Source organism: Myiozetetes cayanensis, unplaced genomic scaffold, assembly GCF_022539395.1.
Source record: "Myiozetetes cayanensis isolate MyiCay16 unplaced genomic scaffold, myiCay2020 scf56, whole genome shotgun sequence".
Lineage (NCBI taxonomy): Eukaryota > Metazoa > Chordata > Aves > Passeriformes > Tyrannidae > Myiozetetes > Myiozetetes cayanensis.
Genome location: NW_026087809.1, coordinates 190,949 through 209,028, shown reverse-complemented (window position 1 = coordinate 209,028; position 18,080 = coordinate 190,949). Strand labels below are relative to the sequence as shown.

At 39.4% G+C, this 18,080-nt stretch overlaps 1 protein-coding gene across 4 annotated transcripts in view; it reads right to left on the bottom strand.

Annotated features, from left to right (window-relative positions):
* Positions 1-18,080, bottom strand: part of LOC126650134 (ras GTPase-activating protein 1-like) — a 140,600-nt gene that overhangs the window by 113,441 nt on the left and 9,079 nt on the right. For 3 of the 4 annotated variants that reach the window (XM_050334601.1, XM_050334600.1, XM_050334602.1), the window contains exons 2-7: positions 10,621-10,770; positions 8,352-8,498; positions 6,407-6,542; positions 5,486-5,556; positions 1,742-1,859; positions 709-740 (exon numbers count right to left, since the gene is read on the bottom strand). In XM_050334601.1, the coding sequence (XP_050190558.1) occupies positions 709-740; positions 1,742-1,859; positions 5,486-5,556; positions 6,407-6,542; positions 8,352-8,498; positions 10,621-10,770 (654 nt within the window). The remainder of the gene's footprint in view (positions 1-708; positions 741-1,741; positions 1,860-5,485; positions 5,557-6,406; positions 6,543-8,351; positions 8,499-10,620; positions 10,771-18,080) is intronic. The other variant, XM_050334603.1, reaches the window with a different exon arrangement.

Genomic DNA, 18,080 nt, shown 5'->3' with positions numbered 1-18,080 from the left:
ACCCCCTGTTGACTGTGGTTAGAATTGCACCAAAGGGTGCAAATTGGACTGTTTACTTTTTCCTTTGCTTGTTGATTGGTATGTTTTGAAGGGGATCATTTGTGGCTATAGGAGTATTGTTTGGTAGTTTTACTTGTTTTCTTTCATTGTTTCTACCAATACACATATATCTTTAAATAAAGGGCTGTTATTTTTTCTTTTTCCACAATTTTTTCCCCTCAATCAGAGCCTCTTAATTTCAGATTTACAATTGCTTAGAGGGAGGAGTTTGGGTCTTCCTCATAACTCATCCTCAGCAAAACACCTGTGTCTCATTTTAAACTGAGACACCTCTGAATGATACTTTTTGATCCTTCTCCTGCACTTAAGAGTTGAGCAGACATGAAAAAAGGTTACCTCTAAGGTAAATTGTATGCATATAAAACCCCTGCACAAATCAGAAAACAACACATCCTCCACTGTATATATCCTAGGTAAAATGATCACAGAGACTCATTCAAAATTTTATCACTGCAAAACCCATTAACATTAGGCATAACTAATACAAGACTTCATGCCAGTGACCTATGCAACTTCAGCAGTTAGTGTAGAAATCTTAAGATTAAAAACAAATACACACAGTTTTGGTTCACCTCCCCAATCTCATAGTTAAAGTTTACAAACAGTTGTTTTAAGATTTGCTTTGAATAAAAAAACAAAAATCCTTACATTTTGCCTTCATGTGGATCTTCTTCTCTTCCCTAATAGGAGAATTAACATATTAAGTGCATGACAACAGTATGCTTGAGTTTAGAAAAGTAAACTTCATAAGTTAAGACCTTCTGTAGAAATAAACAGCACTAAGAAATCCAAGACATTTTTGAACTAGATGGCTTATTGCACAGTTCAATTAAAGAGGTTTTTAACTTCATTCACTAAGTGGAAATTCAGCCACAACACATTATTTCGAAAGATTGTTTCTGTTCAAGTCCTTCTTTACATGTGGTAATTTAAATCTCAACTTTCCTGAATTTCAACCACTAATGTAGAAATTTATAGTTAGATACTCTACCATTTCAATTTAGCCATTCACATCCTGATCGAGATGTGAGAAACAGGTGAAGCAAACTCTACTCATAGCAATATGCTGAAAAGGAAACATCATCAGGACTCCAAAGCAATGGTGAACTTTCTTTAAAAGAAGTATGTGGGAGGGTGGGGTGGGTGTTTTTGTCCATTAAATCATCTCTTGTCCTGGAGTAAATCAATTATCTTTATGTCACCTGATTAGCTTCCTGACTTAGCATAAGCCTCTATAGATATAATTAACTCATCAATATTTTGATATCCACACTTGGCCCATAAACAAAAAAAACCCAAAGACATAGTGCAAAATTTCAGTCTATACATTTATGAATATTTAATAACAAAAAAAAAAAGAATGCAACTGAATGACTAGAAAGTTATTTATCAGGACTGGTGAGTTTAGGGAACTGCTTAATAAGTTCACAGTATCATTCATTTGCACATGAACTTGTTTGTATAACATACACGTACTTTGTTTGGATATTGAATTAGACAATGGTTTGTTAAACTATTTAAAAACTGGAAGATTCAAATACTGCAGTAATGTTTAGAAAAGTACATAGTCAGGCAGCTAAATGCCACTAGTTTGGTTTAATTTCAATGTTAACTTTCACACACAACTAATAAAAAAATCAAATCTCAGTTCTTCAACAGATTTGAATATAAAATTACTTACCACTTCTTCTACTAGGTCTTCTACAATAAGACCTTGTTCATCTGTCCGTAGGTTTGTAACCCACATCCAGCCATCTTCCAATTCATTATGGACAATAAACATATCTCCTTTAAGGAAACTGAAGAGAGTTACAATAAGACATATGTTAGAAGTGCAATCATAATACAAAGTTTAATGAACACAGTGAATTCTTGAGCATAGTTTCAGCAAAACATTTAAGAAAATCTGATCATGAAAGATACATTTATTGATGTCCCAAGCACACCTTGTGCATTTTTCATGCAGTTTAAGTAGCTATGAATATCACTTGAATATTTATCTTTCTTTAATTTACATTTAGAATCAGATACTTTAAAGTATGCTAAGGATGCATAAAACAAAAATTACCACAACATTAGAAGACAGTAACACTCTTTTATCAAGAGGGATCAAATACTAATCACAAGTAAAAACAATCAAAGATTTCCTTAATAGTCTAAGAAAAAATATTTCTATCAAAACCTAATTTTTTATAATAAAGTCTATGGAATATCTACTATTTAAGTATTTGGATATGAAGACAAGTGTTAAAAGGAAGATACAGAATAGTTCCTTGAAAAAATATGCAGATAGTTGCAAAAAGAGTATAAATACAAAGCATTAAACATTCAAGAGTTTCATTACTGAAAGGTTAGTATAAGTTATTCTTTAAGTGTAATCCCAAACTCAGGCATACTGGTTTTCACTGGAATAGAGTTAAATTTCTTCATAGTAGCTCCTATGGGGGGGGCAGACAGTGTGCTTGAGGACTGGCTGGGCATCAGTCTGTTAATGGTGTGCAATTGTTTTCATTTGTATCACTTGTTTTTCTTGGGTTTTATTTTCCTCTCTCTTTGTCGGTTGGTTGGTGTGATTTTTGCCCCTAACAGTTTTTTTTTTTATTTCTTTTTACCAATTAAAACTGTCTTTATCTCAACCCACAAATGTCTCATTTTTATCCCTCTAATTCTTCCCGCATTCCACCAGGAGGGAGGCAGCAAGATGCTGTGTGGTGCTTTGCTGCCATCTGGGGTTAAAACATAACAGTCCTTTTTGGCATGGGGTTTAAGATTTTACCAGAAGGTATTAGAAGGAACTTATATCTCTTACAGTTGCTGGTCACAGTATTGATATATCTGTTGTCAACATTAATTTATCTGATCTGTGCCATGCTCTCTTTTCTACTGTACATGTTAAAGACTGGTTTTGGTTTTTGTAGTTTTCTGTGCTCTGTAGCACTTAGTGGTGTTTTGCCTGTGAGATTCATCTGCTATTTGGGCTCTGTACTGATTCCATGACCGTACTTTGGGAACTGTCTCATGGAGAAAATTAACAATTACACTTCCTCAGAGAGGTTTTTTATGGAGGAAATACAGATTGGCACCTTCACCACCTTCTTCCATGATGTTTTCTCCCTCGTTATAACCAACATCCTTGGGTAATGAAAATACTCCTATAGGTATTTCTTAGGAATACTGTTTTGGCTTTTTCCAAGGTTAACAAGCAATTTAGGAATATCACCCAGACCCCGTGGCAGTATGGTTATGGGTGGCCAGGCATGTAGGAAAATATGAGCAGGTATTTAGAAAGGCTGTCACTTCCATTGGTCTGGGACTTCACTCCCAGATCCTGATGAAGTGATAGAACATTTGAAAAAAGATGCCCTGGCTATTCCAAAGAGGCACAACTTATCACATTGTACTGCAGCCTGGACTGCACCTACCAAACACTGTTTAGTACTGTTCAGCACCCTCAAGAAGGGAGGGTCTTCTGGATCTGAAAACATACCAAGAGACACTGTGGCTAAATCAGAGACCCAGCCTTCAACTATATCAGTCACCTCTATAATTAAAAAGAAACAATGGAAGCAGAAGTCAATTCATTCAGTAAGGGATGAAGCTTCTCCTAAGTGGGAGCAGTAGAGTAGTCACAAGAACAGAAGGGGAAAGAATGAAATTACAAATGAGACAGAAACCACAAAATCCCTATCCCTAAGCAAGCAGTGAGATAGGCAAAACCATCAACCAGGTGAACAAATAATCATCTGGTTACTCTGATTCTGGGATATTGGAATCAGAGGGTAAGGAAACACAGCAGCTGGGATCCCTTGTTGTAAAAGGGGCAGGAATCCTCAGTGTTAGGAAGCAGCTTCTGTCAAGTGTAAAGGATAGATATCCCTTCAAAGAAGAACCTGCAAATTCCCAAAGCAAATGGATCACCACTGAGGGAGATATCCAGTATCTGAGGGAATTAGCCATGGTGGTGATCTGTAGCAACCTAGATGACAACCAGGTATCCAAAGAGGTGGGTGAAATCCCGTGCACATGGTCCACATGGTGAAAGTTTGTACAAAGTGCACCAACATCGTGCACCACCCCCCCAGTGGTAATGAGCTGGAGAGACACAAAAGCAGCAACTGTGGTTGGATTGGCCAGCCGACTTGAGAATTCAAAGAGAATCTTGCTTCCTCCCTGCATCTTGGCTGTGGAGAAACTGTCCCAGCAATTAAAGAAGGATAAGTCTTTCTCACCCATACTAACCAGCATCTTGGCTATTAAGAGTCAACATTTTTGTGTTCAGGGGAGAGGGTTACCAGTGACACACTCCACATGCCACCCTGTGGTTCTATCTGCGTGACCATGGGGAGGACATAAGGAAGTGGGATGGTGAACCTACCTGGAGACTAGAAGCTCAAGTACAGGAACTGCAAGAAAAAACATCAGCCAAAAGGCATCCATCCAGGAAAATTACTGCCCCAGTGTCTGTTGGTGCTTAGTTGTTGGCTGGGGTTAAATCATGACATCAGGTCATATGAAAACCTTTCACTGGAGCACAGAGGGACTTCTCAATCAAGTCAAATGATGCATAAGGGATACAGGCAATAGCTACATGGTACTGAAGCTCATCAACTATTAGTTCAATCCAAAATTAGATAGTAATTTTCTACTGAACATCTCTTATTTGAGAGGGTGAGACAGATGCACCCACTCTGAGTGAACAGTATTAATTAATTACCATTTAATAATTGTTTAATCATTAATAAAATCCTTTTAGTTAACCCCACAATGATGACTTCTCTTAATAATTCATCTGTGACAGAGTAAGAAAAAATACATTAACTTGAGCACAAATAAAACAGTGTTAAAAATAGCCTAATGAAAATACTTAGAATTAATTCAGCTACTAATGAACCTAAATCCTAATGTACAATAAACAGCAAGGCCATTCTATATCAGTTCTATTACAAAGAAGTTCACAACAAGTTATTGTGTGAAAGACTGGTTGAAATTAACTCTGAAATGCTTCAAGCTTTCTAAATGTTAATTATGAGAATAAAATTAAGTCAAGATTCCCTAAAATCCATAACATCTTCAAGAATACATTACAAGAGTATAATATGTTAATTTGACCTAAACCAGTGTACTTTGTCCCAGTTTTGCCATGAACAGACTATTTTATCATGCATCTCAGGAAAGCAGTATTAATTCCAAGCAACTAGTATATGTTCTTCTATTAGATATAGGACTGTTGGTTTTGCATCCTTTCCACATAACATATATCATGTGAAAAAAAACAAAAGGCAGTCATCATACCTTTAACCTCCCAGAGCATTAAGTCTAAGATGCAATTGGAAAGTATTTACATAGTGAACATATACCTAAATCATTAGGATTTATAAATAGTCCAAGAATTTCACATGTGATTCTACCTATTATTAAAACATACCTTATTTCATCAGTTTCTGGCACTTTGGTGTAAGGTAGAATCGCTCGAACTCTCCTTCTATCCTCCACAGGCTACAATTTTAGAGAAGAGTTCAAAGATATTAATTTTCCCTTTCATTCTAGTGTAGACTTCCTCTCCCCAACATTATGCTATTCTGAGGCAAAAGACTGGTAATAGTAATTTGTATCCCTTTGCTAGTTTTAAGTTTTCAGAGGGTCAAAAATAGTAAGAGCTGGAAATGCTCAATTCCTAAAGTTACTTGCAAAAGCCCTAATTTTGGTTCTAGCATTCTAAAATTATCAGTCATGTTATCAACAAAAATCAAATTACCAGCAATGTAAATCCCATGAAAGAGTACTTTAGAACTTTCTTCCTCTTAGTGGAAATTTATGAAAGTTTAACATTCAGAAACATCTTTATTTGGGGGGGGGTCATTACTGATACTGTCTTAAGGATAGTCACGTGAAAGCACAGCTTTCAGGAACTTTGGTTATTTCAAGGATGTGTATTTCAAAATCTTTCCTACAAAATAATAATATTATTTTGAAACACTTTATTAAGTCTAGGTAAAACCCTAGAGGCTAACTACATTACAATGGTGCTTTTTAATAGCCAAGAACCACACATTTTCTTGTTTATCTCAGTTTATGTACAATGTTATTACTACATTTGGAGATCACTGCAATACCTGATATCTAGTTTTCTCATTACAGATTTTCATTAAAAAACAATTTTTATCATTACTTTCTATCAGTAAAACCACGTTTATATATTCTTTATACTTTACCATATGCTGAGATAGGTCTAGAACTAGGGGAAGCCATCTACAATGCTTTTTTTCATAGAAAACTATGAATATTGAATGCAAGATTAATTATATCAATATTTAAGTAAATGATGTTTTAAAGTTTTACTACTTGCCTCTGGAGGTGCTACTGGAAAGAATAGTTTTTCCCCCTTCAGCAAACAAGACACATGACTGTAATAACCAATTAGGTCCGAGAGTGAAGCAAAGCGACGTCCACCAATGTAATAATCTCCACACATGGCAATAATCCTGTTAATAAAGAAAAGGAATCTTGACAGAACATCTTTTGGTACAAACCGTTGGGGGTGGTTTGGGTTTGTGATTTTTTTTTTTTTTTTTTTAGGAAATTACGATGAATTTGAGTTTTTAAAGCAGGTTGTCTACATTCAAAATGCAATATTACAAACTCACTCTTTAAAAATGTTAAAAGCTACCTGGAAAGGTAACTTGGAGATGGGAGAAAATACTGACAGAGGCACTGAACTATTCCTTTAGTTACACATAGGGGAAAAAATAAACAAGACATTTGATCTACTTCAAGACTATCATTTTTTGGTAAAAATTGTGAAATTATCAGTTTTATGAAACTTGCAGAATGCTAAAAACAGTTTCCAATAAAATATGTAGTAAATGAGAAAACATCATACTTTCCACTAGAACTCTGTGTTGCAGAGTCAAAACAATCATTTTTAGGATCATAGAATCAGTTTGGAAAAACCTTTAATATAATGGGGTTTTTTAATATAATGGGACTTTAGTAGTCCAACCATTAACCCAGTACTTCCAAATACACCATTAAACCATGTCCCTAAGCACCACATCTACATGTCTTTTAAATACCTACAGGGATTGTGACTCCACCACTTCCCTGGGCAGCCTGTTCCAGTGCTCGACTACCCTTTCGGTGAAGAAATTTTTCCTTATATCCAATCTAAACCTCCCCGACACAACTTGAGGCCTTTTCCCCTTATCCTATGTCATAGTTCCGATTTTAGCAAGGAATTTTTCTTTCCCTTCCCCCTGGCGTGTGTGTGTGCTCTGTATATGGGCCATCAGGTGAACAAAAGAATTGGCCTGGTCCAGTAATGGCCGAGAGATTAGTCTCCTTGACAACGAAGGGGGAGGAGTTGGGGGGAGCTAGTGTGTGGTTGGAAGGAGGTGGGGAAGAGAGGGGGGTGTGCCGGTGGGCAGAGGACCTGCTGCAAGCTGCAGAGCTGCCTGGTTTCTTCTTTCTTCCTGCCGGAGGGGAATTTGCTGCTGCTCTCTTCTCAGCTGTTGCTGGCTGCAGGCCCTTGTTAAAACTAATCCTAATGATACCTTGGAGTTTTGATGTTTTGATTTTTTTATTTTTGTAGACCTTAGAAGTAGTTATGTAGTAAATGTAGATTTTAGAGTAGCAGCATATTATCCCTTTACCCTTAACACACCAGCTCAAACCCCTGTTACCCATTCCCATATCAATTCTCTAAATTCCATAGCCTGTTTAGTCACTTTTTCAAGGTAGAATTGTAGAAGGACACCCTAACCCTACGGAACAAGATATAGCCATAGACACAACAACCTTCAGGCCTAGAATTCTGGAAGGCCTCCAAGGACATTACGTGCTCTGAGGAAGATGAAGAAGAGGGGGTCCCAAAACACCCCCAGACCCAATTTCCAAGAGGCGTGGTGGGGGCAGAACCTGGGTGGTGACAGGACGGGGACTGGGCAAAAATCATTATAAAAACTGTGGACATCTGTATTTCGAGACCGCGTGCTGAGGCTATTCCAGAAAGCCTGGGGGCTCATTAAAACTTTTGTATCCTTATCTTATCTCCTACCTAATTTGGCTTGGAGTCTTTTTTCCCCACAGCCATTTAGGCAACACTAACCAGCTGAAGTTCGTGAGTTTTCTTCCATTGGGAGAACTTTCTGTTTTATTGCTGTTTTTTTCTTCCCCCTTTCCCCCCCCCCCCCACTTTTTTCCAGTGTGGGAAGGGAAGGGGAATCGAGATTTTTTGTTCTTTCTCCGATATACCCTGGGGAGTGTTGGTTTTTTTTCCCTTTCCTCCAACCCACCTGGCGGTAACCAAGGATCTCTCAGTGCCGCCTGGTGACAGGCACTGGACATTACAAGTTCTGCTCCTCCAGTGATCCAACAGCGCCACCTGGTGACTACAATAGGACACGACAAGTTCTACACCTCCAGTGACCCAACAGCGCCACCTGGTGAATGGCACAGGACATTACAAATTTTGTATCTCCAGTGACCCGACGGCTCCCCCTGCTGACTGTGGTTGAAACTGCACCAAAGGGTGCAAGAAATTGAACTATTTAATTTTCCTTTTGTCGGTTTATCGGTTTGTTCTTGAAGGGGATTATTGGTGGGTATAGGAGTATTGCTTGGTTGTTTTACTTGTTATTTTTTTTTGTGTTCCTGTTAATACACACATACCTTTTAATAAAGGGCTGTTATTTTCCCTTTTCCATAATTTGTTTTTCCTTCAATTGGAGCCTCTCAATTTTGGATTTATAATTGCTTAGAAAAAGAAGTTTGGGTCTTTTCTCCTAACCCATCCTCAGCAAAAGACCCTTTTCTCATTTAAACTGGGACATCCTATTACAAGCTACTTGGGAAAAACAGACCAATTTCAAATGAAACCTTTCTTCAGAACACAAAGGACTAGTAAATACAAATAGTTCTGTAATTACAGAAAATTCTGAAGGACAGGATGAAAATATAAAGCTATTCCTCCCCAATATTTTATATCACTCAACAACTCATCAAAAAAATACTACTGCTGCCAAAAAGAATTTAGTTTTGATGGACTCATACACTATCTGTCAATCATATGCTGCATAAACATATGCCCATATTCAACTTGGGGGAGGGGGATTTGGAGAACTTTGACCTAAAATATTGATATTTTGGTCAAATAGAAATATTTAAGGAAAGTGTAATCCTAAAAATATCACTTTTAAGAAACAAATATCAGTGAGATTGTTGACCAATGAAAATTTCACCTATTTTTGGCAGAGAACAAGCTTTGGTGGAAGTGACACTTCCAGTCTGTGGGACCCAGTGGGCACATCCCTATATTTGGCTGAAATAACTTTAAGACTGCTATTCTTGAGGTTGGAAAAATGTTTGAGTGTAGTATCTGCCCTTCTAATAACAAAAACATACATACACACTCTGCAGTCAAGTGAAACCAAAAGTATGTCTGTTCTATGAAGACCACTATCAGCAAACAAATTAGTTTCCTTCAAGTAGTTATTTCTTCACATATTTAACGGATCCAAGAAGAAAAGATTTTTTAAGATTTGAAAATATTATAAGGATCCCTTTCTTAGAAAGCAGCATTTAATGGTTTCCCATTTTCTGAGATGCCAGAAACAATTTTATGGTGGACACAAATGAACATTCAACATCTGATATTGGCTACAATAAACAGAAGTTATTAAAAATAGGAGTCTTTAAAACAAACTTAAAAAAACAAATATTAACATAATTTCATTTTTTACTACTGCTACATAGTAATCAGTTCCCTTACAAGAATCAGTATAGCTGAGAAGCATGAATTGTTAGCTCAGACAACATGATACAAACATGAACATGCTATTTGTTTGCTTTGGAAGTAAATTTGCTTTCTGTTTATTTCTTGTTATCTAGATAGCTGATAAAAGTTTTTTTTAGTGCTAAAGATGCACTTGATATCCTATTTTGTGAAGATAAACATTACACTGCAGTACACTACTTGCTGACTTACATTCAAGCACTTCTCAGAACATGTCATTTACACTAAATGAGACTAAATTAATGTATATAACTTACTAATGGTAAAATAACCTTGGTTACAATTTCAGATAAATAGATACTTGTATTTAAAACAACTAATTCTGACATAGACTGAAAACTGATTCCAGCAAATCCTCATATTATTAAATACATAACCTTTGTTTCTCCTTTTTGTATCTTTTTATGAACACCCAGATTTGCTATGACTTTAAAGTATGTCCTGTAAGCTGCAATAACTGAGGAATAGAATCAAAACAATCTGATTACTACTAAGAAGCCTGCACGTTATTGTAAATTTAGTCACAACAGCTTTAGACAAGCTTTTCTATCCTGATGATGTTGTTTTCCTCACATTTTCATTCTTCAGCCTGTAAAGGAATTTTTGTAGCATGGTTTAAAACAATTAAACCCTAGTAAAGAGCTATACCATACATGGATAAAAAGAAAAGATATCCAATTTATAATACAATTATTTTCTGTACCATACTAAGTTCCAAACCCACAAATAAACAGGTTACAGTGTTTTAAAAGAAAACATTTACTTCTCACCTGAAGTGATTGACACTTGTTTTACTAAGGAATGAAAGCACAAATGAACCTGGTCTCCGATCACTCTCTCGAATAAGGTAACTTCCAGGTTTTCCCGCTAGCCAAAGACGTTCTTCTGCAATTGCTCTGTCAAGTTTTCCATGATACCACCTAAAAAACATATAACAATGGCTGTCCTTAAAATTTAAGGCTTCTATTTATTCGCACAGAACAGAGCTATGAAACTAATGAAAGTTCTCAGTTGAAAATGATAAAATTCCAAACCTTTTTTTCAAATGATGTCATCAGATGTTTATACGTGTAACGTCTCTCAAATTACTTATTTCCAATATACAGAATTTGTAAAGCTTCATAGGTTCAGATAACCTGTTTCCCAAAATAACTCACACTGGAGAAAAGCACTCTGAACCAAGGGGACAAAGGCTCTTTATAACAATCTTTTTATTTCCTCCCCAATTTGTACATTTTCAGTAAATGAGTAGAACCAGAGGGAACTGATCTGACTGAGACTTGTATTTTAAGCCCGCTCAGGATTCAATTCAGGCTATACTAACCTGTTTCTCAAACAACAAACACAGATCACAGTACCAAAATTTGCACCTAAACAAAAGGACAGCAGTCACACCAGACTATATTTCAGCCAAAAAAGTCTTCTTCAAACCCAAGATGCAACCTATTAAAAGCAAATACAGATGCATGGCAACTCATAGACTTCATAATATGACAAACAAACACTTCAGTTTAAGCCAAAGGTTAAACTCATTAAAACATTCCTTATCCTTACCTCAATTTTGACCTCTTTCTTCCCCAAAAAATCAAATGGGGGGGAGGCAGTAGTGGAGAGAGCAACTGAAGCAAAGCCAAGTGTTGCTCTCAAAACCTTTTAAAAGGGAAAACTTGTATACAGCTAATGTTTTATACTATTTAAATTATCAACTATTTCAGACCATTCATCTATTGATTTTACCAATTCACACATCTTGTAAGAGTTGCAAAAAAAAAAAACAAACCAACATTTCAGAAGTGGTATGAAAGTGATCTTCTGGCTTACCATACACGAGAAAAAAAATGAAAAATTGCAAAATTTAGAGTAAACAAAAGAACCAAAACAGCAGTTTAGCTGTTAATAAAAATCTTGCCAGAAACATTTTTTCTATGAAATAAAAGTTCTCAAAGTAAACTTTCACTTCCATCAGAATGAAAGTCAAATAAATAAATTATACAGATCACATATACCAGCAGAAGTGGTACCAGTGTAAACATTGTTTGCATTGGCAAAGCTGCAGTCTTGTTAGTATAGTGCTCTCCTTTGCATTTCCTCATCCTGAATAAAATAAGTTAAACGAGTGAAAGAATTGTTTTCTCTGTACACTGTATTGCACTTGAGGCAAGGTTAAAAAGATCAGGTCTGTGGTGGGTTGACCCAAACCAGCATCTAACCACACATACAGCTGCTTGCTCGCTCCCAACTCCCAACAGAACAGGGTAGAGAATAGTAAGAACAAAAGCATTCAAATTCATGTGTTGAGAAAAAGTTTAATAAGTGAAGAAGGACTGGGGGAAACAGAAAGAAACCCAGAAGGAATGCAAAGTCAATCATTCTCTACCTGCCACAAGCAGACCAACATCCAGCCAGTCTCTGAGCAATGGCTACCTTGTAGGACACACACACACACTTTTTTTATTATTATTATTGCTGAGCATGACATGATATTGTATGGAATCCCTTTGGCCAATTTCAGTCAGCTGTCCTGGCTGTCTCTCCTCTCATCGTCTTGCCCACCTCTAGCCTACTTGCTTGAGGGCAGGGGAACAGTGAGAAATGGAGAAAGTCTTGATGCTGCACACACTGTTCAGCAACAGTCAAGATATCAGTGTGTTATCAACACTGCTTTAGCCACAAATCCAAAGTAAAAGCACCACAGGGACTACTATGAAGAAAGTTAAGTCAAACCCAGTGTCCTAGTTGAAGGGGCCAGGACCAGTTTATCACTATGTGGGTATAACCAAAACTGTGTATTCTACACCCTCTATGTCATTTCTGATGGACTGTTAATAATGGGTTGTTTCAGCAGCTGCCCAGGGCACACCTGACACCTCAGGCTACAAACTGGGTGTTAAAGAACCCTGTGAGGCAGGGGAGTGTTACTTTGTCTTCACACCAATTACTCAGCTGTGGTAACTCCCCTCCAGGGAGGCATTAGCACCTTCACACCCAGCCTGAGGGGTCATCTCTGCTAATGGGTCACCTTGGACTGGCATAATAGGCAGCTGCAAAGACCTAGACCATCAAAGACTCCAAAATTATCCCATGACTCAGAGAGTTAAATTACCCATTGTGAAACTCCCCACCCTGGGGGAGGTACTGGGTATTCCCACCTGAACCTGAGCATATATAATCTTAGGGTTTTAGGACTTCTGGTACCACTCATCAGATCCAGAGGAGGACCAGAACTTCAACCGGACTGTGACTGCTAGTCTTGACAAGGCTGTGATCATTACTTCAACAGAACTGCCACTGTCATCTGGACCAACAGGTTTCCTTTCCTTTTATTTTGCCCCCAGGGGCTAACGAACAGTGTTCTGTTCTTGTCCCAGGGTGCTGGGTTATACGTCTGTATCATTGTATTAATTGTGATCTCTTTAGTAAATTGTAACTCTGACTTGTAATTTCTCTTGAGTTGGGTTCATTTCTCCAGCTGATTTACTTTTAAACCAGCACACCCAGCCAAACCCAGGACACCTTTAGATGGCTCTATACTATTTAGAATTTTATAGGTCAAGATCAAAAACTTAAATATGATGCTGTTCCAACTGCCAAATGCTTAATGCATTCAGATAGAAGCAATTCTTAATATCTCTCAGCTTCACACCAAATGTAATTTTCCCCCAAAGAGATGCAAAATGGTGTCTTACCTAGCTATTCATAAAAAGCTTCCCCACTGGCCAGGACTACTATCAAATATTTCAAAGAGTAACTCACTATTACTAAGATTTATAACTTTCATTGTTGCCAAGGACAGGATGCCTATAATTTCTAGTCACCTCTTATTTTCATGCCTAGTCCTAACTAGGAACACTTCTGTATTTTTAACATTAAGTTCTCAAGTTTTAACTGACAACAGTTCATAGAATCAGTTGGAAGGGACCCATCAGGATCATAGAGTCCAACTCCTGGCCCTGTGCAGGACACCCCAAGAATCACACCATGTGCCTGAGAGCATTTGTCCAAATGCTTCTTGAACTCAGACAGGCTTGGTGCTGTGACCACTTCCCTAGGGAGCCTGTTCCGGTGCCCAACCACCCTCTGCGTGAAAAACCTTTTCCTGATATCCAACCTAAATCTCCCCCAACTCAGCTTCATACTGTTTCCTTGAGTTCTGTCACTGGTCACAAGAGTGAAGAGATCAGTACCTGCCCCTCTGCTTCCCCTTGTGAGGATGTTGAAGAACACAATGAGGTCTCCTCCAGGCTGAACAAATCAAGTGACTTCAGCTGCTTCTCATAAGGCATCCCCTCCAGACCCTTCACCATCCTCATGGCCCCCTAATAACTTAATGCCATTTTCATATTGTGGTGCCCAAAACTGCACATGGTACTCAAAGTGAGGCCACACAAATGCAGAGCAGGACAATCACCTCCCTCAGCCAGCTGGCAATGCTGTGCCTGATGCCTGCCAGGACACAGTTGGCCATCCTGGCTGCCAGGGCACACTGCTGACTCATATTTAACTTGCCATCAACCAGGACCCCCCAGACACTGCTCTCCAGTCTCTCATTCCCTAGTCTATACATACAACCTGGGTTGCCCCATCCCAGGTGCAGAGTCCAGCACTTGCCCTTGTTAAACTTCATGTGGTTGGCGATTGCCCATCTCCCTAATTTGTCGAGGTCTCTCTGCCTACAAGGGAGTCAACAGCTCCTCCCAATTTAGTGTTATCGGCAAACTTAGTATTCCTTCGAGTCCTGCATCAAAGTTGTTAATGAAGATGTTGAAGAGAACTGGGTCAAGGATGGAGCCCTGCGGAACCCCACTACTGACCAGATGCCAGCCTGATGTTACCCCATTCACTATAATTCTTTGAGCCCGACCTGTGAGCCAGTGGGTTACCATTGTAGAAAGAAATCAGGTTCAAAAAGCAGGACTTTGCCCTCATGAAGCCGTGCTGGCTGTGACCAAAGACTGCGTTGTCCTACAGGTGTTTTTCAATACTTCCCAAAGTAATTTCTTCCATGATTTTACTGGGCACTGAAGTGAGACTGACAGGCCTGTAAATTCCAAAGTCTTCCTTCTTGAAAACTGGGGCAACATTCTCCAGTTTCCAGTCAACTGAGCCCTCTCTGGATTCCCAAGATCACTCAAAATTCATCAAAAGAAGTTTTGTGATTACATCAGCCAGTTCTTTGAGGATTCTTTGATGAATCCCATCAGGATCCATAGACTTATAGGGATCCAACTGGAGCAGCAGATCCCACACAAGTTCAGAATCAACAGATCATTCTCACAGTTGTGGTCCTCCAGCTCGGGGCACTGAGATCCCCTTGGTCGGTCATCCATGTTGAAGACAGAGGCAAAGAATACATTAAACACCTCTTCCTTGTCTCTGTCCCTGTTTGTGAGGTAACCATCCTCATCCTGTAATGAGCCAATCTTATTTCTACACTGCCTTTTGCCATTAATATATTTTAAAAAAACTCTTTTTATTGTCCCCCACATTTCAGGTCATCTTCAACTCTAGTTGAGCTTTGGCCGCACAAATTTTCTCCCTACAGTGATGAGCAGCATCTCTATTCTTCCCATGTCACCTTGATGCCTCAGAGCTTTTTGGATTTTTTAACTTTTGTAGATTTTAAAAGTAGTTGTGTAGTAAATGTAGATTTTAATGTAGCTGTATTATATCCCTTACACATACCCAACCCTATTACTCCATTTCATATCAAACCCTCTAAATTCCACTAGCATGTTTAGTCTTCTTTTCAAGGTAGAATTGTAGAAAAACACCTCTGTTTAAGAACATAGCACCCTAGGCCTGGACCAGAAGATATCACACAAAGCAACCTTCAAGCCCAGAAATTCAGAGGAGCTCCAAGTGCTGTGAAGAAGATGAAGATGAGGAAGAAGGGGTCCCAAATGCCACCAGACCCAATTCCTGAAGAGGCATGTTGGGGGGAAAGAACTGGGCAGGACCGGGGGGTGGATAGATCTGAGATTGGATGGACCTCATTATAAAATCATAGAACTACTGTCTGGGAGGGCATGTGTCATGTGTATTCCCCTGGGCATGGGGCCTGATTAAAGGACCCACTCTTTTTATCTTATACACTAAATTGGCCTGGAGTCTTTTTCTCTTTGGTCTCTTTAGGCTACACCTGACCTTGCTTCCACTGGGCATACACCTTCCTTTTCTGCCTTATTTCCAAGAGAAGACCCCTGCTCAGCCAAGCCAGCCTTCTGCCTTGCCTGCTTGACTTCTGGCATTTGGGAATTGCCTGCTCCTGTTTCCTTAGGATGTTTGAAAAGTGACCAGCACTGATGGACCCTAGCACTTTCAAAAACATTTTCCCAAGGGACTTTACTCATTAGTTCCCTGAGCAGCCTGAAGTCTGCTCTCCTCATGTCCAGGGTTGCAATTTTGCTGGCACTTTTCCTCCTGTCAACAGAGATGCTAAACTTGATCTCTTTGTGATTGTCATAGGTTTACTTCTTTAAAAAAAAAAAACAACTTGGAATTTTTTTTCCCCTGCACCACTGTGAAAGAAAGGTGATGAATGAGGGAGGAGGAGAGTGGTGGGGCTAGAGTCATTCACAGACACAAAAGAAGGAGCCAGCAGCCCCACATTCCAAGCTAATGGGCCTCAGAAGACTGGGGGGGAAGTGAGTTTTTTCTCCTCGGGAAACGGCATCAGCACTTTACTTTTGCCCTGACTAAGGGAAGGCGTGTGTGTGGAGTGCGGGCCTCTGGAACTCATTTTGTTTTCGGCCAGGTCATCTGGCTGCCTTTGGCCCTGTCTGCCTCTGTTCTCTTATGCCCTGTTCTGCTAAGGGCCTGGGACCTGCCTTGGATTTCATCAGAGAAGCCAGGGCCATCTGCGGAGGAACCTTTGAGGAAAGAGGCTGCCTCCCCCCTCCTACATTCCCATGCTGGCAGTAGCTTGTACCCGTAGATGAAGGGAGGAGAATCCCAGCCAGAGCCAGCCATCCATAGGAAGAACCCTCCCCTTTCCCTTTTGTGTGCGGGGGCAGGGGGGTGGGGGTGTAAATCTCCATTTGGCTTTTCCCACTCACTGGGGCCCCCACGTGGCCAGAGCCCAACAGCACTCCCTGCTGACCACCACAGAGCAACTGCAGGCTCTGCTCCTCCAGAGGTCCAACAGTGCCCCCTCCTGATCGTGGTTAGAATTACGCTGAAAGGCAAAAAGTACTGAAAGGTTTTTGGAGGTTTTTTGTTGTGTTCTTTTGTTGTGTTGCCTATACACATATCCTTTAATAAAGGGCTGTTATCTTTTCTTTCTCCCTATTTCCTCAATTGGAGTTTCTTAATTTCGGATTTACAACTGCTTAGAGGGAAGAGCTTGGTCTTCTTCATAACTCATCTTCCTTAGCAAACACTTCAGTCTCATTAGACTGAAACAGTGATCACTATGGCTAAGACAGCCACCAGTCTCCTCTTGGCTCACGAGATCCACTCTGTTGACAAGCAGCAGATCAAGGAGGGCATTTTTCCAAGTCAGCTCCCTGAGTACCTGTTCCATGATGTTATCATCCAGATGTTTTAGGAATCTTCTGACCTGGTTTGTACCAGCTGTGTGATGCTCCCATCCCAGTTAATTTCTGGCAAGTTGAAGTCCCCCATAAGGACAAAGGGCAGTTGATTTGGAAGTGTCCCTTACTTCCTTGAAGAGTAACTCCTTGTTATCATCATCCTGGCTAGGAGGTCTACAGTAGACTCCCACGGTGACATCCACATTATTTGTTTGTCCCTCGATTCTTACCCAGAGGCTCTCAACTGTGCCATTGCCAACTGTAAACTCCATACATTTTAACTTTTCCATTACATATAATGCCACCCCTCCGCCTTTTCTACCCTGCCTATCCCTCCTGAAGAGCCTGTAATCATCCAACAGGACACTCCAATCACAGGACTCATCCCACCAGTTTTCACTTATGTCAATGATGTCAAATCTCTTGGACTAAGTCAAAGCTTCAAGCTCCTCTTGTTTGTTCCTCATCCTGCAAGTGTTTATATACAAACACTTCAGGTGTGGTTCATTGCATCCAACACCTCATGAAGCAGATTGAGGGATCCTTTTTTTCCTCAAGTTCTGACACACCATCCCATTGCTCATCAGTGGCAAGCCTGGTTTTGTCCCTTTCCCCTTCTCAGATAGTTTAAAGCTCTATCAACAAGCTCCGCTAGCTCCTGTTTCATTGCTGCCAGCTTGAACAACCAATAACAGATA